Source organism: Drosophila tropicalis, unplaced genomic scaffold (genome assembly GCF_018151085.1).
Source record: "Drosophila tropicalis isolate 14030-0801.00 unplaced genomic scaffold, ASM1815108v1 contig_845, whole genome shotgun sequence".
Classification (NCBI taxonomy): Eukaryota; Metazoa; Arthropoda; class Insecta; order Diptera; family Drosophilidae; genus Drosophila; species Drosophila tropicalis.
Genome location: NW_027173338.1, coordinates 1,354,207 through 1,376,489, shown reverse-complemented (window position 1 = coordinate 1,376,489; position 22,283 = coordinate 1,354,207). Strand labels below are relative to the sequence as shown.

Below are 22,283 nucleotides of genomic sequence, written 5' to 3'. Positions count from 1 at the left end.
TAGAATCAGCATCAAGCATTTGACTAATCACTGAAGAGACACATTATGAGCAATAGAGATTATATAAATATACGGAGCCCGTAACCTTTTTATGGTCAACGTCATATGTCTGCTTGCCTGCCTGCTGCTGCTTCTGTTGGCTCCTCTCGTACATTCTCGTTCTTATCACTCGCCCATAAATAGAGGTCGGTTAAACGTTCTGACATTCATTTACTGTACGAGCCTTCAGCATGAACGACGTGGATCTAAGACAGAGCATCGACAGTGGCAAACTAAAGCCTGCCACGAGTTATACGAGTACCTCACTCCATGAGGGAGTGAAACTCCGTTTGGGTGAGTCGGGACCATTGTCCGAGTTGCCACCAACGACATTGCCGCAGATGTTTCGCGAGGCGTGTGAAAAATATCCAGAACATCCTGCTTTGACCTGGGAGACACCAGGAGCTGGCGATCAAGGCTGGACAACGTTGAGCTACAAGGATTATCAGAAACAAGTAGAACAGGTTGCCCTTTTGCTGATCGATGCTGGTTTGGAGGAGCGGAGCTCTTTGGGCGTCTTGGCTTTCAATTGTCCCGAGTGGTTCTTCGCCGAATTTGGAGCCTTGAGAGCTGGTGGTGTGGTAGCTGGCATCTATCCCAGCAACTCGGCAGAGGCTGTGCGTCATGTCTTGGATACTAGTGAGGCCACCGTTTGTGTGGTCGATGATGCTCAACAAATGGCCAAATTGAGAGCCATCAAGGAGAGGTTACCGCGTCTGAAGACTGTCATTCAACTGCATGGTCCATTTGAGTCGTTTGTGAATCAGGAGAATGGCTACTACAGCTGGCAGAAACTACTGGAGAAGGTGTACCCAATAAGCTTAAAGGAAGAACTTTTGCGACGAGAAAGTCGTATTTGTGCAAATGAATGTGCCATGCTTATATTTACCTCTGGAACTGTGGGATTACCCAAGGCAGTGATGCTTTCACATGATAGCATAGTTTTTGACACCAAAGCCATTGATCTGACAATGCGGAATATAGAATTGGGAAATGAGCGAATGGTCAGCTATCTACCATTGAGTCATATAGCAGCTCAAATCTTTGATATATTTCTGGCCATGCAACATGGTGGATGTGTTACATTTGCGGATAAAGATGCGTTGAAGGGAACTCTAGTGAAGACATTCCTCAAGGCCAAGCCAACTAGAATGTTTGGAGTTCCACGTGTCTTTGAGAAGTTTCAAGAGCGTCTGGTTGCTGCAGAGGCCAAAGCCAAGCCATATTCCCGTTTGATCTTAGCCAAGGCTCGTCAGATTGTGGCCCAACATCAAATGAGCAGCATATTGGGGTAAGTTTCTCTTAACTGTTACAAAGTTCCTTTAAAAAAAAACAAAGTTTTCATTTCTAGAGAGAAACATTCTATATATTCGACTTCGAAATATTGGCTAGCCTCTCGTGTCATTCGTCCCATACGCCAAATGTTGGGACTTGATAGTTGTAAATCTTTCCTCACCGGCGGCGCTCCTGTATCGGATGAAATGAAGAACTTCTTCCTGGGCTTGGATATGCCTTTGGGTGAATGCTATGGCATGTCGGAGACCGGTGGAGGCATCACTTTAAATGTCGAAATCACAAATCTCTTCAGCTCTGGCCGACCGATTTGTGGCTTGGAGGTTGAGATTCAAGAACCAGATGCAAATGGTCACGGTGAAATATGCATGCGTGGTCGCAGTAACTTTATGGGTTATCTGGGACAGCCCGATAAGACTGCGGAGGCTATCAAAGAAGATGGTTGGCTGCACAGCGGTGATCTCGGCTATCTGGATGAGCATGGTAATGTGGTAATTTCAGGACGCCTTAAAGAACTGATTATAACAGCTGGAGGCGAAAATATTCCACCCGTTCACATAGAAGAACTGATCAAAAAGGAATTACCTTGTGTCAGTAATGTCATTCTTATCGGCGATCATCGCAAATATCTCACAGTGTTGATATCACTGAAAACCAAATCGGACTCAAAGACTGGCATACCCTTGGATGCATTACGTGAGGAGACAATTGAATGGTTGAACGAATTGGAACTACATCAGACCCGTCTTTCGGAACTTTTGGGCATTTCGGCTGATCTGCAATTACCCAATGATGCAGCTGCTCTAACCGCCGCCTTGGCTATTAAGGCGGAGCCAAAACTTCTCGAAGCCATCGAAGCTGGCATCAAGCGAGCCAACAAGAATGCCATTTCCAATGCCCAGAAAGTTCAGAAATTTGCTTTAATACCACATGAATTCTCCTTGGCCACTGGTGAATTGGGACCCACTTTAAAAATACGTCGAAATATTGTTCATGCCAAATATGCTCAAGTTATTGAACGGCTCTATAAGTAAATTAAGTAGACTTTTCTCTTAAAAATATTATGTATTATATAACACAAAACTCACAAGAAATACAATTACATATTTTAGAATTAATAAAAATAATATTGAAATTAAGTCGAACACTGTGCAATGTGGTTTTAGACTTTCTATAAAAAAGATAGAATTAAAAGTGAAGTTCTTATTATTCATTTACTTACCGCTCCATTTATGGCCTGCATTTTTTTCAATCTTTCCTTTCTGTCCACATATCGACGAAGCCAGCGAAGACCTGCAAATGCTATGGCTATGGCCACCAGCATCCAAATGATCACTGAACGTGAATCGAAACGATCAGTTGGAATTTTTGGCCAGGTTAAAGGTGGAGGAGATGGATTCAAATCATCATAGGTTTCCTGCAAGTTCAAATTGGAAAAGTATAATAATAATTTTTCCTGTGTATTCTTTTTAACTCACATCGCATTCACACTTTTCTTGCTTTTTCATTTCAATCCCTCCCACATTGAGTAGGACTATGGAACGATTTTGTTTACCCTCCCAACAGTCGAGACCTTCGGCACTCAAAAGATCATCTGACCAATCGCTTAGCATGGACCACGAACGAGCAAAATTTAGAGTCGAGGGAAGCTTACGGATCATATTTTTGATTAGCCAGGCACAGTGCCAATGATTATTCGCCAAGTTAACCGATTGAAAATTTACTACTTCACTTAGATTGATGGACTTTAGGCGATTCGAACTGAGATCCAAACGCAGAGATAGACGATTTAAGGCAGATGGCAAATGCTGTAGCCACATGACATCTTCAAGTAAATTTCCAGCCAATTTCAGATCATGTAAATGAGTTTGATGTTTCAATAAATAGTCAGGGACTTCTCGTAAATGATTGTGTGAGAGATTAATCTCATCTAGCTGAGAGTTGGCATGAAATAGTTTTTCTGTAAGATTCTTTAGTTCATTAAAACTCAAATCAAGATGTGAGAGCGGGTTAAGGGCCGCTAGGCTATCAGCAAGTAAATGGGACAACAAATTGTGACTGATGTTAAGACGCTGCAAAATGACAGAGAGAGAGATAAGATAAGAACTAGATTTGGCGACATTTATATTTTGTTTTCAACTCACTAACCTCCAAGGACTCTAAGCCAGTGAGAGAGTTGTTAGACAATTCCTTTAGCTGATTGTAACTCAAATCCAAATTTTGTAGCTCAAAGTTTTTGACAAAGCTCAACGATTTGAGGTTTGTTAGCAAATTATGTGACAGATTCAAGTGGACCAAACGTTCCAGTCCACTTTCGGTAAGGAAGTCGATACTCTTCAGACGATTGACATCTAGCCTCAGACTACGCAAATGGGCATTGCTCTGAAAGGACTCCTTTGCGACTTTCTCAATTAAATTATGCTGCAAGGCTAGACCAGAGAGACGATGCAAACTCTGGAAATAAGTGCTTGCAATCAATTGCAAGCGATTCCCATTCAAATGCAAATGTTTCAAATGCCCAAGACCTTCGAAGGCATCTGGGTCAATGGTATCCAAGTGATTTGTTGCCAAGTTTAGTTGCTGCAATTGTGGATAGAGCTGGAAGGCTTTGGGACTCAGTTTACTAATCACATTGTGACTCAGATCGAGGTTCGTTAGACCAGCCAATGGATCACTAGACCAAGATCGAACTTCATTAATATTATTGTGAGAGAGGCTCAAAAATTGTATCCTGATTAAGCCGTGTAGAGAGTAATCCTCCAACTGCGCCAAACCACTGTATTCCACATTTAAATGCAACAAATGACTAAATTTGAGGAAAAACGCGTTTTCCAGACGCGAAATATTGCAATTACTCAAACTTAATTCAGTCAGGACGTCTGACTCATGTATAAAGGTCACATCACTCTTTTTACAATTATTTAACTTCAAGGCATTTAAACTTGAAGTTGTGTGAAAACTAAGTAACACAAAAAACCAGAAAAATCGGTAGTTCTCGCGGCTCATTTCGTTGGGATACTAAACTCTAGTAATGCTCTGGTTGGGGTAACTTATCTCATTGCAGCTGATGCTGTGTAGACTGACAGCCCATCAAGATAGAGTTAATCAGTCTGAACAACTGGACAATATTTGTTATGGCCCAATATTTACATACCCTTCAGTCAACACAACGAATAGTGGTGCTACCGTTGCGAACTGAGAATGCAATCAGCCTTGTTCATTTTGCATTTGTTGTTTGTTTCGAGAGACAATTAAAAATTTCGATTAAAATTCGCTACTTGTGATAGAAATTTTTTCAAATATCTTTACCATTTCAACTTATTTCAAAGTTGAATTACTACATTTTCAGGTGTTACTATTTATAAGAGCTTACAAAAGTGATAACCTGTCTCATGCGTCTTAATAGTTTGGTGTGTCTATTTTAAGCATAGGCAAATGTGCTTAGTTGATTGAAAGTTCCACACTGCCTTTTGATTATAACATGGAATTACAGTTCAAGATTGCTTATTAACTAATAATACTTTATCTTTTATGAGCAGTTATTTATTTTATATATTTAAATTGAAATCAAAACGAATTTTTCGTACAAAAGTTTTGTGCTTTTAGCTCTATTGTCTATGGAATTGCAGGCAAATCCCCCTTTGGGCTTAACCTGTTTCATGGAAGTTAATTGTTTATTATTTATTTTATTATTTCAGGTTGATTAGAGAGTGTTCAGAATGCCTTTCAAAACAACTTACCAACTTGCAATCAATTTATACATCTATTATTTATATTCATTTGGGTTTTGTAGCTCCTCCATCAGTAGCTTGTTAATCATAGCAAAATGCACTTCATTGGCTTCCATTTGCGATTGGCTCTACCACAAATCCAAAAAACCAAGATTACACATGCATGTCTATTGTTTTTTGGGCAGAGATATGTCTTCTTTTTTTTATCTCAATTTCAATTTGTAAGCAACTCCATCCTGTCAGCCCATATCAAATAACTTTATTTGGCTCGAATTCAAAAATCGAAATTAATAAACATTACAAAATGCCGCAACAGGCAAATTTGTATAGTCATAATCGTTTCTCTTCTCGTTGGTCTGTATGCAATTCCATGCCATGGATGGCTGTCGGTCTGTGTGTGTTGTCTGTCCATTCGGGCTAAGTGCATTGGTTGTTGCGGCTTTTTCTACTACCCATCTTGCTCTCCCTGTCTCTCTCTCTGTTGGTCCCTTATACGGTCTCTGTCGCTTCCGTAATACCGTCAAAATCCACAGGCAAATAGGATAAAGTAAAAGTTGAAATGCAGGTGAAAAGCAAACATACAAATAAATCCTCCACACAGACACAGACCAGAAGAGAACGATGTGAGAGTTGGCGGGTGGAGGGGTCAGTACAGAGATTTCAATTGTGGAAATTGCACATTTTAATTGAAATATTCATTGCAGCTATACAATTTTCATTTTCCAATGAAATATACCTGCAAAATGAGTGAGGTTTTCTTTTTACTTTTTCATTTTTGTTATTTTCCATAATAATTAATGGAAATTTATTGAAGTGAGGATGAACAAATTCTCACACCATATTAATACGCTCCAAACAATTTGCAATGATTTTTTCGTTTTGAATTTATTGCATTATTCATTTCATGCAAATTTTGTAGAGTGAATTTATGCACAATTTATTTTGCCTACTTTTAGGCTGACTATTTATTGAGGTGGAATCGGTACAACTATGTTTTCGTTTCTTCCTTGTCTGCTGTTGTATATCTCCATAATGAGTGATTTAGTTAGAACACTCTATTAAAGTTTGTTTCATCGTTTTATAATAGACCATTGTCAGTCTTGGGTTTTAATTTTTAAAATATTCTACATAATATAATTTAAATCAAGTCGTCTAACTAACTTTATTTTTAATACTTTTTTCATTGCCAAGAAAATGTATTTTTAAATTGCCATGCAATTGACTGCCGCCTACCGCCGACACTGGAAAACTTTCGGCTAAAATGACAAATTTAATATGTTCCTTACCACTGTCTGTCCGTCTGTCTGTCTGCACAGACATTCGTTTGTTTGTTTGCCTTCTCGACGCTTCTCTTTCTATATACCCTAGCCGAGTTTTAATTCTAAATTGGCCGTTTTTGCAGTTATTTAGACTTTTTCAAAATCGGAAGCTGGCTGTATCTTTTGACTGCTACGATTTTAAAACAATTCACCATAATCAGAGAACAAAGAAAATTTTTACAAAAGTCTAGACTCAATTCATTCGCAATTAAATAGTTTTACCACTGCGGTTCAGTTAAAACAGCAGACAATATTGCCAAGTAATCCCCAACAAAATGGAAAGAGTATATCAATTTCGTTACACCACGCTAAACTTACTGTATCTCGGTTTTTGTCCTTTTTTTTCATTGTGAGAACTTGGCAAACTGCCAGAAAAGAAAAGGACAGCCAACATATTTGCTAGAAGCAATGCAGTTGCTAGGCAAATGGGCGAGACGAGTGCAAGCGGGGGAAACGGGGTGAGGTTAGATAGGGCATTTCTCTGCACACTTACAGAACCGTTTTTATTTGCACATTTTATTTGGCAATGCAAGTCTCGGATTCTAGGACTCTGTTTTCGCTGTCTTATGCTGTCCGTCTCTTCCTCAGCTCTCTCTTTGTCGTTTCCTCCTCTTTTTTGGTATTAAAATATTTTTGTACATATTTCAACTGCCAAAAATTATTTCAATTTAGTTCCGCAAAATAAATTTGCGTCTGCCATCCGATTTTATACACTTGCTATGGGGCATTATTATTCCAAGCAGATGTTGTTAATGCATCCATGGTAAAGTTAGCTGAACCTATTGAATCCAAATCTATTTTAGACATTTCATTTCGTGCTTATTAACAGTTAAAGTTAATAAGTAAATTCATATTTCTTTTTATTTTAAATCAAAAATAGTTTCTTAAAGAGCATTTGATATTCAGTACTTTTAAATTTGTTTTTTGTTGGCAATTTTTCTTAGCGGATGTCTACCACATAATTTTTGGCTCATAATGAACATGATAGTGTCATAATAGTTACTTATTATGAGTATATTAAGTGCTTTTTTGTTATCTGTATTGAAGAATAAAAAATATTGATTTAAAGGGGAACAATAAATCTTAATTTATTAATGGAGTTATGAGACTAAAGTTATTAAATGGTACACTACATTTTAGATCATTTCATCTACTAATGTGTTAGCTATCTCGAGGTCAACCTTTGGGACAGATTTTTTGATAGACTCAAAGGTTTTGCATGTATATAAGATTGTCGTCTGCTTATAAGTAAGGTCTAAGATATATATGATTTATCCTTTAAACATAGAAATTTGAATTATCATTCACACAGTTCTTATTATCGTCAACAATTCAATGCTGAAATGTACACTCGGCGTATACGTTATATTAGTCATATATACATATGTAGTAAATGCTGTAAAATATTTGCATACCAATTGAAGTTGTGAAATCTTTCAATTAAAATTAACATATTTAACTAAAATTACACATGTATTTTCAGCTAATCCCACAATGAATGTATTACAAATTAATATTCGCACATTTCTCTTGTAAAAACGTTAACAAATTATAGCGATTATTTAATCATATTGTAGTCATTCATTTTGCAAATCTTTTTTTTACATGACATGTAAAAGGATGGAGAGAAAACATTTGACTCTGATTTGTTGAAAGTTTCGTTGTCAGCAGCAATTAAAACAAGGCCCACAAAAAAAAAAATTGGACACGAATTACGAGTTACCAAATAAAATGTACACCAAAATAAAGCCTGGTCACACACACATTTACACACAAACACACATACGTATACAGGTCTTTCATAAATATTTGTTGCAAGTGCCCAGGCAGAAAAAATGAAATTAAATGCAAAAAGCATGCGGGCGGAAAAGCGTCAGCCGGTCAACAGAGACCCCCGGACTAGAACAAAAAGTCATTTTATGTCCAGAGTCCAGGCCAAATTCTCAAACTTTGTTTCCTACCCATCCGCCCGAAATTCATGTACACGTTCTCGTTCATTGTTCGCATGCCGAATTTTTGGTGTTGTTGTTGCACACCAAGTAAATACAAACACATACCCACAAAATATGTACAGATATACATACATGTATATACATACATACGTACACATTCGGCACACACATGAAAAACTAAAAAGGAAACACAAACTAAATGCAGTCCAGTGTTTCCTGTAATGAAAACTTTTTTGGAAAAAGACGTTCTCATCGCGTGCTATGTGTGAGTGTGTGTGTGTGAGGGAAAGCTGCCCCGTTGCAGTAAATAAAAGTCCAACAAAAAGGAAAATTCTATTAAAATTGAAAAGGCAAAGAAACACCAAGCTGTTTCAACAAAAGTCGAGAGTCGCTGCCCTTCCATTGGCTTATTCTCACATTTCGCCATCGGCGGAAAACAACCGCTCTGAAGAATTGCAATTACAACGAAACTAAAAAAAAAAAAGAAATAAAGAAAACTGCTGAAAAGAAAAGGGACAATGCGCTTATTACCCAGAATTCATAGCGTTGAAAAATGAAGCCAGATTCCAAGGGAAATTAATGCGAAATGAGCTGAACAATTGAAGTGAAATCCAACAGAAAAGAAATGTATAGAAGTTCAGGCAGGTTGAGACATAAAAGCTGTGAAAATGAACTACAAGCCACGTGAGAATCAATGCTGTTTTCATCAGTGATCAAGTAAAGTCATGAAAGTTCAACAAGGTAATTAATTTTGAGATTAACACCTTCAAAAGATTGGCCTCTTGAAGAAAAGTTGCAAAAGAGAATTTGTGGGTCTTTGTAAAAAGGACATCGAATAGAAAGAGCCAAACTTAGGAACTAAAAATTAAGGTAGGATTACAAGATGAGCCATAAGATAAGAAGAATGATACCAAGGATTGATTTGTTGTTGGAGATGTCATCGATATGAGCTGGTAATTCTCAAATTAATTACATATTAATGAAATAGATGCTTTTGAATTAATATTCTAAGATGCAGTATTCTGTATATTAATTGGTTATAAAGACAAATGATCAACAAGGATATGGGTTTGGATCCCATTCTATTGTATGGATTAGTGTTCGTTTAAACGATTCTTATAATTGGGTTGACAGTTTATCTAAAATGAAGTGTGTAGTATGGGGATGACAGGATTACGACTCTATCATTATGGTCTGCTTTATAAGTAATAGATTTGAATAGACCATGAAATGTTGGCCTAGTTGATCTATTGGAATATCTTGTCAACTGGGATTGTATCCAAAATGGTATCTCATCATCATTTGACAAAATGCTGCAAATGTCTATCTAACATTTTCTGCCATCATCATCCCTGCGGTACAAGAGCACAAAACATAACATGCAAGTCTACCCAATTCAGCAATTACCCAAACATTCGTTGCACTCGCGCCAAATAGTATGCAATGAGAATTCTGTTTGGGGAAAAAGTAAAAAATGAATTGTTGTCTGCAACAGGGCGAGGACGATGACGATGAGAAGGGCCCTGAAATGGAAGGCGAAACTGACTGATATCTCAGCTGGGGCAATAACAAACCCAACCCAAACCATTCGTCGCTACGCCTCCTACTACTCTCAAATGAAAATGGCTGACTGCACACACTCAACAACACACACACACACGCACACAGGCATACACAGACGAGACGAATTCGTGTTGCATGCCAATAAATCATAACCGCCTGCAGAACGAAAATGGATTCGTCGCGCGAAGTGTTGGGTAACGGTAATGGTGCAATCGGCCATGTTATTATTATGGTTATTGTTGTTGTTGTTGTTGTTGTTACTGTTGTTGCAGTTGCCGCCACTGTTGCTGTATTTTCCGTTTACCACCGAGTTCGTTTCGTTTCGTTTCGTTTGGTTTGCTTTGGTTTGGTTTTGGCTCGGTTTCGTGCTGGCAAGTTGACTTGTCATAAAAATTGAAATTGTTATCAACTCGTCCGTGTGTTCCTTTCGAAGGATGCGAAGGATTATTGCATTAAGGCGAGTGAGCGTAATGGAAAATACTGGTACTCCAGGTGCCACGCCTCCCACTGCCCCCTCAATAAACTCACACTGTGCAAAAACCCATCCAACAACAGGCAAGATGCAGTTGAGCGAACATCCGGAGGATTAAAACTTTCGCCCAGCACAAAAGTGTGATGTGATGCGTCGCTTTGTCCGTGTGCAGCTGCAACAAGAGAGACGAAAGAAAAGAAAAACGCAGGAGAAGAAAACTCTTCGCCGCTTACTTATCAGTGTAGACGTGCGTGGAATCGAAATGACCAATAAAGCACATTTCACATCGTTTATCATATTTCATATGTATTTCGCTTTATGCAAAATGCGATATGAGTTTAATGCGCCAACGTCAAGTGCCATGGCAATTAAGGATACGTGTGCAACAACCTTTAATTGACAGACTTAAAATTCTCGCTCCCTCTCGCTCTTACCCTCCTTTCCCACAGGCAGATCAAATGTAATGGCTGCAATGAAACACGAGAATGATTGAGCGTCTGTGCCATAATAAATTCATTCAATAATGCAAAAAATTTCCCATTGCAATGAGTCAACACGAGTGAGAGAAAATTAAAAAAGCCGTTGCACAGAAAGAAATTTACATTTTACGAGTATTCAAATACCGGAATCTAATGAAATTTATTTCTTAAATCGAATCGGAGTGCCAAATCTAAAGTTATAAGTATGGGTCTACATCCATAATCAACTGGAAGAAGTTATATTCGATAAGTCGGATAATCCTTAAGTATTATTTAAATAACATCGCAGTACCAACTTTTTCATGTATCTTAATTCCTTTCCACTCTTTCTTTTTACTCAATTGTATATTAAAAGTAGATTCTAGACTTAACTTTGTGCCGATGCTGCTGGTAAGAGCATAAAAATGTTCTTAAAGATATTAAGAGCCAATAAGATCACACAGAATACCTTTTATGGTAACTAAAGAGTTACTCAAGTAACTAAAGAGCTACTTAAATCTAGTTAAATCGACATTAGAAACAATCAAGACTAAATACAAATACTAACGAATGTGTTCAGTTTTTTTACCCAACATTCGTTTGGAGTAATTTTACATCAACTGAACTTTAGGGAAACACTTCTAATAAAGAAATATAATTGAAATGTTCGTTCGAATAAATTACCATACTCTATTACACTCAACTAAACATAAAGCTGATGTTTTAAAATCAGTGATTAAGATACTTTATTGGTTCTTAAAATGAACTTGCTGAATTTCAAACAAATGTTAAATTTCTAATCCTTGTGGTCTTTTTTTAGTTAATTTAAAATGTCAATGTCCTCGACACACTTTGGTAGCTTGAAAGTTGATTTCGTTTTCCTTTTGAGTGTCACGAAATCAATTGGATGACTAAAAAAAAAAAGAGGGAAAAAATAACTGAGATTCGAAAATCCAAGTGCATAAATTATTAAGAAATCAGAGCTAAATTGAAACAATGATGAAACTTGCAAATTCTTCCAAAGCGAATGCCAAAACGATGGAAGAACTGTCAATTGGCAGGACCTCAAAAGAGTTGATATAAAATTTGTCGTCTTTTGGCTTGCATTTTCAGTTGCAGTCAGCCGATTGCATTTTGTCTCTTCAAGGACTTTTTGCAAATGGCTCGTAAAATCAGGCAAAAGCCACGCCTTCAAATGCTGCCAACGTCTGGTGGCTTATTGACAAAAAAAAAAAAAAAAAAAAAAACGAAAGGAAGAAAAATAAAAAGAAAAGGAAAAGGCCGTGGCTGAGGCTGAAGCAAAGTCAGAAGAGAAAACGAAGAGCATAAAAATATATAAAAAGCCTTTTCGCTTCCTTTTTCATCTCTGGTCTGCTCTAAATTGCACTTTATTTGCGGTTTGTTGATTTTATTGCACAACTTTGTTTACAATTCTGCTTAAATTTCATTACACGATCCCCATAGCACAGGACAAGCTGGTTTCAAAGTTGGATTTCGGTTTGCGGGGAGCCTGGAGTGGAGTGAAGTTGAGTGGCTGGGCTCGGGTCTTTGGTTTGGGGATTGAAAATGAATGCCAAAACCTTGATATGAATTAATATTTGAGCAGCGCGTTCTCCGTTTTTTTTTTCGTTTTTGTTGTTGATGGTACGAGGAGAAGCTGCCAAGTGGAGCAGACACCAACCAGGAGTTGGTCAATGTGAAACTGGTCGAATGGTAAATGGACATTGTGATGAGGGGGTTGCTCGCGCCGCGTATAGGGGTGTTGTGGCATGAGCATTGAATGGACATTGGTTATATGGGTCAATACAACACTTTTGCGGATTTTGGTATTGGTTTCATACGGTCAAATGAGAATTTAACGAGCTATTTTTAAGTGCACCGAAACTTACAGATTAAAGTTTTTAAATCTCTAAATTAATTGGTCGCCAACAAAACTAGCATTGAATATGTACATAATAAAATGGTTAGAAATAATGTTAAAAATAATGGGAATCATATTTATAATCGTCATCAATCTTAAAAAACGTTTTTCTCGAGATTCTTGAACTCAGCTGTAATCAAAACCTGATATCTGGCCTTAAATAGCTAGACTTAGCTATATTACCGCTTGGTTGTAAGCATTATTTTAATCCAAGTAGGCCAAGTAGGCAAGCAAATTTCAAGTGAAACCTTACGAAACAATTGTCGACTAAGGGAGAAAGATTACTTTAGCAAGAGACTTTGTAAGAAGCACACGTTCAGGTACTTACTTTCTTACTTACTTTCACTTAAACATTCTGTTTAATTCTTAGTTATATCAAGCCATCATGCCCCGTGGAAAGTTTGTTAACCACAAAGGCCGCACCCGCCATTTCTCAACACCTGAGGAAATGCGAGAGGATTTAAAAGATGATCATTCTAACAGCGACAACCAAGAGGAGCCACAAACTGCTTCCACATCTAAGCCAAAAGAGAAGACAAACGACGAGAATTCCGATTCTGATAATGACAATAATGATAAAGAAATAAGGACACGTGAAGCCAAAAAAGGAGTAGCAGCCCTAATAGATATTGAGAATCCAAATCGTAGGACACACAAGGTCACTAAAAATTTGAGCCTCCTCACTATGGAGGAAGTTTCGTCGTCAAGCTCCCCGAAACCGGAACTTTCGCGACGCCAACGCGAAAAGATTGAGCATCAGAAGGCCAAGCAACGCTATGAGAAACTTCATGCAGCTGGCAAGACTAACGAGGCCAAAGCGGATCTGGCCCGATTGGCTGTCATTCGTCAACAGCGCGAAGAGGCCGCTGCCAAGCGAGAGGCTGCCAAGAAGGCAAACGAAGTGGCCAAAGGCACAAAGAAGTAGTTTCAGCTAATTCAAAAATAATACAAATTATTTTCAAAAAATAAAGCGTATATATTTATATACCTACAATTTTAAAACAAATGGTAAAGGTGAAGTCAATAATATTTAAATTTCAGGCAGTTAAAAAACTTTTCACAAAGGAATCTATAGCAAAATCTCCATTTCCATCTCCATTTGAAAAAGGATTTAAAAAATGAATTAAATCTAGCGATAACAACATATTACTTGATGTCTTGATCAAATAATGAATTCACTTAAACTAACGCCCACTGTTATAAGTCGAATACCCTTTCTAGTTTTGCTTTCAGAAATCTTTACATCTCAGCTTTCTACCTTTAGACAATTTTTGTTTTGTGTAAAGCTTTTATATTTTGTATATGTATATATTTCGTCCTTTTTTTGCTTTTGTTATTTCCCTTTGTGCTGGCGCAACATTCATGTGTATTTGTGTTTGTATTTGTATTTTATTTAATTTGCTTGGCACTTTGCCTGTTTGCTTATTTGTTTTGATTGTTTCTTTTTTCGTCATGTTTGCCTGTGTGTTTTGTTTCTTATTAGTTGCATTTGTTGTGGTTGATTTTAAAACGAGAGTCAAGTTAAATAAAGCGATAACACTTAAAAGAGTCGAGGAAGGGGCTAAATTGAGCTGTCAATTGAAATTATCTGTGAGAGCCATTAACCCAAATGAAATACAAATTAAATGACCGAAAATCAGAAGTGCCCTCAAATGTATGCAACAAAAATACAAATTCCAATTTACTGCATGCATATGTATGTGTGTGTTTGTGTGAATGTGAGTGTGTCCGCGTTTGTAATCAAGGACACGACTGACTCGCATCGGTTTTCGTTGAGATAATCAAAAATGTTAATTTAGCCCCCCTCCCCACAACCCAAAAAAAAAGGAGAAAAAAACCATTTGATTTTTGTTGCTTTTGCAAAAATCTTTGCCCAGGCCAAAACGATTAGGCTGGCCGCATATCCTGCCATGGTCTGCTTTGAGCTGCATGCCGAAAGCGAATGGCATTATCACAGCCTTCATTCATGGATACCAAACAACCAACCGACCAACCGACCTACCGACCAAGCTCCTCTGTTGTCCTTCGTTCAGTTTCGTTTGAAAGCCATTGGAAGGACAAACAGGGATAAGTGCAATGGAAGCCTAGCAAAGCTAACAAAAGGAAGAGAGGTTTACCTAAAAAGAGAACCAAAAGGGGCAATGAGCTTAAAGCTCTATAATAAGAGTACAAAATACGTGTTCTAGACCAAGTTGCCTACAAGTGTCCGAAGTATAAGAGAGATATTGTTAAGTAGTAAGAATGTGTCTAGGCCTAGTTTGAGCCAGATTCTCTGCAGCTTTCGTTCGTTTTCTCTCTCTCGCTTTGGCTTTCTCCCTCACTTGCTCATTGGACGCCCTGTAGTTTTGCGTTTGTAAAAGCCATTTTTCATTCATGCGAATTTACTTTAAATTAATTTTTTTGTGGGGTCATAAATCATTTTTGGCTCTGGACCCCACGCATGTGGATGCTGTTTACATGTGTATTGGTTCAAGAAAAAGGACCAATAGCATAAGATAGAAAGAGGGGGAACCAAAGCGAGAAAGTGAGCTAGTTAGACTTTGCATAAGTGGCAAGTATTCATTTTAAGTGAATATATGAATGAGTAAACGAATGTTCAGCTAAACTTTAAAAAACCTCACATTTTTTAAGTAGAAAAATATATTAAGAACCATATAAAAAACAATAAAAAAGGGAGCCATAATTTTAAAATTAAAGTTCAATAGACAATAAATATATCTTTTGAGTAGGTTAAATATGTTTTACATATAATTTATGATTCATTTGATTCTTACAAACAGTTTCTATTTTAGACATTTTACTAATATAAAATCCATAGAAAGGCAAAAACCTTTTGAAAAACCCTTGAAAATTGTGAACATCTGTTAGCTGACCGCATTCAGCCAACTAACTCAATACAAATTAAGTGAGGCACGTCTGCAATTTCAAACCCACACCCTGTATGACAAAAAGCTCTCTCATTCAATCTCTTTCCCTCACTCTCTTAAGTTTTGTTGCAGCTTAAGGAGACACTCTCTTGCTCTGTCTCTCTCTCTCTCTCTCTCTCTGTGTGTTTACAGCTTCCCAAAAAAAAATAAAGGGAGAGCGAAAGCTGCCCGCCTATGCCAACAATCCAACGCATGACTGAAAAATCTTCCAAAAGGATTCTCACACTTATCGTTCGCATCTCATTTCCAGCCTTGAGCATCTGCTTCGTATTCTGCAAAAAAAAAAAAAAAAAGAATGTAAAGGATGTTTCGCAGGATGATGTTCGCTTCGTGTTGGCTGCTTCGGTATGTACTTCGGTTTGGGCACTACGTTAATTCTGCAGTCACTTTCCAGCATTGCCTGGTTGGCTATGTTGGACGAGCATCGCATTCAGTTGGTGTTCCGGTTTCGGGTTGTGCTGTTTGTTGCCTTCTTTTCCACACACAGGACATAAAAACAAAAGAAAAAAAAAAAAAAAAAATTATATACATATATATTAACAAAAAAAAAAAAAAAAAAAAACACTACAAGCCAAGTGAAAGATAGATTCACAAAAAAAAAGGAAGCAAAGCACAAGAAGACGAAGAAGAAGAAGAAGCTGGTGAAGAAGAAGTAAAAGGAAGTCTTCTTCTTGCAGGAGACTCGCGTTGTGGTCGCGCGCTTTGGTGTCTGTGTCTCTGTGTGCGTATCCGTGCGTACTGGTGTGTGTGTGTGCTTCTCTCTGCGTGCGTGTGTGTGTGTGTGTGGGGTGCGTGTGTGTGTGTGTGTGTATGTTTGTCTGTCGTTAACGATGCGCGCGCGTGTGTATGTGTGAGTGTTAATACTAAATAGATACTAATACAACCAACACAATTAACCAAAAATAATAATAACCTCAACCAAAAAAAGAAAAAAATCCAAAAACAAAAAACGAATATTTCTTCGAAAAGGTGCATTAGAATACAAAGACAACAATTTGCAAACAACTCAAGCAGGTAAATTATAGAACTCCAACTAGATATAGACTAAGTTATACCTACATCCATATACCTACATATATATACACATAGAAGTGCGTGAGTGTGCGTGGAATTGCTTTCCAAGAGGAGGAAATTGATATTCTTATTTCTTCTTGTGCAAAAAAATAATATATATATACATATATCTATGTATATATATATATGTGTGTATGTGTGTGTGTGAAAATTCCATCATGATGGCTATACAATGTTGTACACATATTTCCCATACTCATCCTTTTTATTCGTTTTGTTGTTTGCCCATTTTAGAATAATTTTATATTTTGCTATTCTTTTTATTTGATTATGGCAGAAAGAAATGTAATTTTTGTTCTAATAGACCATTAAATGTTCTCAATTTTGCAGAAAGTATCTTTCAGATACATGTCAAGTTTAGCGCTCTACATACATACATACAAGTTTGTCTGTGTGTGTGTGTGTGTGTATAACAGGTGCCAAAAAATAAATGGCAATGGTAACTTTTATGTTCATATAGTGACATTGTGTTGGCTTCTGTATGCTCCTGTGTGTGTGTGAGTGTGAGTGCCTGTCTGTGTGTGCGGGAAAAGTGGCAAAAGGAAAAGGAAAAGAGCATATAAAACTGAAAGATATTTTTGGGTATTGTCAACAAGTGAGAAATTCGTGATTATTGCACATTGAATATTGTATTTGTTCTGCTCTTCAAGACTCACACACACTCACACACATACATACATAAACGCACACACACTCACATATGCAAAAGTTTTGTCAACTGTTTTAGAAATCACTGGAAATTGTTATTACCAACAAAAATATGCCATAAGAAGAAGAGAAACATGTACAAATATTGTTTCGGGCACTTTTGGACAATTTCAATCATTATTTCAAATATCTTAAATCAATTGAATGAATTCAAAATGTAAAATTCTTTACGTGCATATGTGTTAATAAATATTCCTGGACTTAATTTGGAGCTCATGAGGATTTGACATTTTCATTGTTAACTTAGAAAAAGTTTAATGAATTTTCTGTCCACGTCAAGATATCAGATATTTAATGCTTGTAGGGATAACAATTTATAAGAGCCTCTTAAAATATGAGAGCTTTGTCTCGTAAAGTATAAACGGAATATTTAGGTTTCATTAACAATATGTCTTAAAATTGTTTGGAAATAGCTAAAGTTATTCCATGTATCTGAGGTTACAAGATTCTCTAAGACAATAAGTTAAACCAAATGCAGTATTGGTTTGCTTTTACTGACTGATTGGGAAAAGACTTGATAATGAATGAAAATATCTTCTACATGGACGATTTATATTATTATTTAATTATATTAAAATTTGAAACAAAAACTACTATAAAAAGGTTTTCCATTTCATTTAGCGAAACAAAAAATTATTAAAAAACAAACTAATAATGTTTTAAATTTTGAATGCCATTTCTTTCAGCGTCCTCCAAGCCCAACAAATAGAACACAAGAAAAATGGATGACAGAACTAAATAAACCCACAATATTATAAAGAAAAATTTAACTAAATATTAAATTTAATACAAATAAAATAAGCAATATTTATTCTAATCGAGTGAGAGAAGCACAAACAAAGGCAAAAAACCCAATTCGTACGAAAGTTGACTACTACCAAGAAAAACAATCTCTTACTGAAGCAATTGCAAAAGGCTAAAAACTAAAAATATATTCAAAAATAATTTATAACCATGACTATTACGAAAGAAATTTTGAAATTTATTGTAAATATTTAACGAAAAATAGTTGAATAAGAAAACAAATTTCACTAAAAGATCGACTTGAAATTCACGAAGTCAAAGAAAAGAAATTTTCAAGCAAAACAAAAAAAAAAAGTATATATAAGTGGAATATATTATATATATACATGTATTCATTGAAATAATCGGTAAAGAAATCAATTTTTCTATTATATAGAAAGAAAATTCATCTACATCTAGTTACAAAATAATTGATTATCAATTTAATACAAATATAACAATAACTCTCTCAATAAAGCAACTGAAACACGCACAAAAGCATTAAGGATAAAGAACCTATAAACAGATATATATATATATATAAATATATATACACCTAAATAAGGATTGTGAAATCATGCTAAAAATTTCCCTCGAAACCTACACACATACAAGTATTGCATATTCAACTATAATACTAATAATAAAAACATAAAATAATAATAATAAATATTAACAATCACAATTGATTCACAATTAATATCATAAACCAAAAAAAAAAAAAAAATATCCATTCAAATCGATTCGTATGACAAATTTGATAACATATAGTATTGAAGAAACATAAAATAAATTGGAACATTTCTGTTAAATATAACAAACAAGTATTCAGATAGGTCAACTAAATCTTTATAAATTTACAACAAATTGGAAAGGACTTACAAATGATTGATTAAAGCAAAACTAAAAACAAAAGTCAAGGTAAGTGAAAGCAATTAAATGTTAAAAATCGTTTTATTTTTCCATAACATTTGCTCATATAGTTTGGCAGATTTGAAACAAACTACATTAAGCATTCAAATTGCCTTGATGTACAAAAGAATTCAAAACACGTCTTCGTCTTCTCGAAAATTATATACTTTTGGGGTTTTGATAACACAACTAAAGGGTTAAAAAGCTTAGACCTTTATTAATAGTTTTCAGCAGTTAAATATTTTTTGTAAAAGCAAAATTTAGAACCCAGTCGAAGATCCTTCCCCACAAGGGATATTGTTGTTCTTAAACATCTAATGTTTTGGTTTCTCACCCTCACGTGACACATATCACTTAACAAAACCTAATCTAAATGACCCACTGTGAAACCTGAAAAAAAGTTGAAGATTCAAGTTGTTGATAAAGATTTGTAGCCTGTCCAATGCATAAATAGTAAAATTGAAACCTAACATAGGTTAATACTTTCCATTTCAAAACCCATTTGACTTTGATTCGATCAAACTCTTTATTTGACAGTCAGACTTCATTTATAACGAATATTTTTCTTTCGCACTCGTTAAAAAGTTTGAAAAATATTAGCTGGAGAAATAATTTTTTGATTATTATTGCAGATCTCTTTCTGTTTTTTTTTTGTCAACAAACTATCTCTTAGCGTTATTTCTATTTGTATCTGTTTTTTGTATGAAAGCTTATGATAATGAAAAGAGAAGTTTACCATAACCACAGGCAAATTTGGCAACGCATAATTTTTGGAGTACTTGAAACTGCTCCGCCTCTAATGCCCCGCCCCTATATTCACCACCCACCCACTTTAATATCCCTGAGGTGCAACGGTTGTCCTTAGCTCGACTTGATTTTGGTTTAGATTTTTGTGTGTGGGTTTGAAACATTTTAAAATTGTTCCATTGACCTTTGACGCAGACATACACAGAAAAAAGAAAGAGAAAGAGAGATAGAGAGTGGGAGAGAGAAAGCGAAAGGGAGCTGTGAGTAAGGAAGAAGGGGAGGAGGGCTTGGGGGATTTGGCATTGGATGATGGTTGGCCATGCCCAAAAGCAAACAGCAGCCACTCTGAGGACAATAAAAAGCAAGCTCACAATTGCCAAATAAATAACTTCGCTTGGCGCGTTTATTTGCTTTTGTACTGTGTTGTTGTTGTTGTTTTTGTTACTGCTGTTGCCTTTTTTCTTCTTAATTTTCATTTTCAGTTTGCCACACTCAGTCATATGTATACACACCAGAGACACACACACACACACACACAGCTAGAGGATTGTTGCATATTAAAAGTGCTTTTTGGGGTCTCTTCCTGTTTTTGTTGTACTTGTTGTTGTTGTTGTTGTTTCTGTTGTTGCCATCTTCATTTGCACTCGACTCAAAAATTTTTCATTAATAATATGACACAATTCTTGGTCTGCATTGTCCTGCGCCTGAGAGCACTTTTGGCTTCTTATGCTCATTTTGCTCATTTGAGGCTTTGTCTTCCTTCCCAACGTCTTTAGCCATTTCTTTTCCCCATTCATTCAACACACACACACAAACACACACCCTCAGCAAATCCAAATGCAAACAGTGAGGCAGCAAGTAGACAACAACAACAGAAAGAAAAGAAAAAAAAAAAAAAAAGTGCAACTTTTTGTGTCATAAAGCAAAATGGGCATATGGATTTTTTGATCAACTTTGTCAATGGATTTTCGAGATGCTTTTTGCATTTGAACAAAAATTTTCAAATTTACCTGAAGTCTTTTTGTAATTAACCTTTATTATTGTTTTTAATCATTGATTTCAAGTTCGATTCAGTTGATCCACTCTCTCTTTTTGTTGGTTTTACATATAAAAGTTAAAATATTTCTTAAAATATATATTTAATTTTATGCTCATTTTCAGAACCCGTAAAGTCTGAAAAATTTGATTCTACGTTGTAATAAATTACGATTTAAGGATAGTCCAGTGATTTGAATCGATTATAGAATTCTCATAATAATACCCTGATATATGTGATTAGTAAGAACTAGGTTTAATCCTGTAAAAGAAAATTGAAAATTAATAATTGCCTAGTATTTGGTGTATTTTACAACAGAAATCACTTTATCAAGTCTTTTTAGGCCTTCTCATTGATTAATAAATGTTTTTTTTTTTAAAGCCAAAATAAGACTCAAAAAAAAAAAATTTAGTTAATATTTAAAACATGATTTGACAGTTTAACAGAAAAGCTCACAAGGAAATCAAGTTACAAAATCTGAAATACTTTACTTTTTAGAGTATTCAAACAATTCGTATATATTTAGTTTCACCTTCATTTATTTGTCTCCATCTCTTTCTCGAAGTCTCTCTTGGTGAGTGTGTGTATGTTTTTTTTTTCTTTTGCTGTTTTTGTTTCGTGTTGGTCGACGATGTCCTTAATTATGTGCCAGCAGCCATGACTGACTGCCATACTGCCACAGTGACTGCTGAAAGGACACGCACACACACACACACACAAACTTTGCCACATGCACACATACACTTTTGACATAGGCGTTGTCAGCCTCGGCACTCGCGAGTGTTCATCGTCGTCGCCGACATCGTCGTCTTCATTTCCGCCCCCCCGCCAATACACTTTAGGCTTTGCCAGATTTTTGTGGACCCCACGATGATGACGATGTGTCATGTTGGACTTTGCCGCGTCGAGTCTCGAGTTCTCAGAGTCCTTGTTGCGCTTGTTTTTATCGCTCTTGTTTGGACCCGTTGTTGATGAGTGTCGTAGTCGTCGTTGTCCTCGTCCTCGTCGTTGTCGCCGGAGACAACGCCGCCGCCTCTGCCGCTGCTGCTGCTGCGTTTGTTGTTGTTATTTTTATTTTGAAGTATGCTCTTGTAGTGGGTGTCATGTCCGTTGCCTGCATGTACTTTGAGGCGACGAATGCCGCAGCAGTTGCCGCCGCCGCCGCCTGCTTAGTGCTTACTGCTTATTTATGTATGAAGGACCTTAAACTTTGCAACAAATGAAAATGGCCGCAGAAAATGAAAAGCACATAAAAAAAAAAAACGAACGAAACGAAACGAAAAAAAAACACCAAAACGCACAGAAACCAGCAAAACATAGAGCAAAAGCTGCGAAAATGGCGTACGCG

At 36.3% G+C, this 22,283-nt stretch overlaps 3 protein-coding genes and 1 pseudogene across 3 annotated transcripts in view; 3 read left to right on the top strand and 1 right to left on the bottom strand.

Annotated features, from left to right (window-relative positions):
* Nucleotides 1-222: 222 nt before the first annotated feature.
* On the top strand, nucleotides 223-2,366 carry hll (heimdall). Its single transcript, XM_068295159.1, has 2 exons — nucleotides 223-1,330; nucleotides 1,391-2,366. Exons 1-2 carry the CDS (start codon nucleotides 231-233, stop codon nucleotides 2,364-2,366), a joined length of 2,076 nt encoding a protein of 691 aa, XP_068151260.1. The 5' UTR covers nucleotides 223-230.
* Nucleotides 2,367-2,377: 11 nt separating this feature from the next.
* On the bottom strand, nucleotides 2,378-4,338 carry LOC137580622 (insulin-like growth factor-binding protein complex acid labile subunit). The gene is made up of 4 exons (XM_068294727.1): nucleotides 3,481-4,338; nucleotides 2,811-3,404; nucleotides 2,555-2,749; nucleotides 2,378-2,503 (listed from the first exon to the last, which is right to left on the bottom strand). The coding sequence occupies exons 1-4, from the start codon at nucleotides 4,336-4,338 to the stop codon at nucleotides 2,495-2,497; spliced, it is 1,656 nt and encodes a 551-aa protein (XP_068150828.1). The 3' UTR covers nucleotides 2,378-2,494.
* Nucleotides 4,339-12,947: 8,609 nt separating this feature from the next.
* LOC137581280 (28 kDa heat- and acid-stable phosphoprotein pseudogene) lies at nucleotides 12,948-13,754 on the top strand (annotated as a pseudogene).
* A 2,393-nt stretch (nucleotides 13,755-16,147) lies between these two features.
* The window catches only part of nAChRalpha5 (nicotinic Acetylcholine Receptor alpha5), a 69,545-nt gene continuing 63,409 nt past the window's right edge, over nucleotides 16,148-22,283 (top strand). Inside the window, exons 1-2 of the mRNA XM_068295108.1 lie at nucleotides 16,148-16,689; nucleotides 18,144-19,161. The gene's annotated coding sequence lies outside the window, so the exon portion shown is untranslated. The remainder of the gene's footprint in view (nucleotides 16,690-18,143; nucleotides 19,162-22,283) is intronic.

Coding starts and splice junctions, on each gene's coding strand:
- hll (XM_068295159.1), top strand. CDS start 231: ATGAACGACGTGGATCTAAGACAGAGCATCGACAGTGGCAAACTAAAG. Junction 1,331..1,390: donor CAAATGAGCAGCATATTGGG/GTAAGTTTCTCT, acceptor TTTCATTTCTAG/AGAGAAACATTCTATATATT.
- LOC137580622 (XM_068294727.1), bottom strand. CDS start 4,338: ATGAGCCGCGAGAACTACCGATTTTTCTGGTTTTTTGTGTTACTTAGT. Junction 3,405..3,480: donor CTGGCTTAGAGTCCTTGGAG/GTTAGTGAGTTG, acceptor GTCATTTTGCAG/CGTCTTAACATCAGTCACAA. Junction 2,750..2,810: donor AAGAAAAGTGTGAATGCGAT/GTGAGTTAAAAA, acceptor TTGAACTTGCAG/GAAACCTATGATGATTTGAA.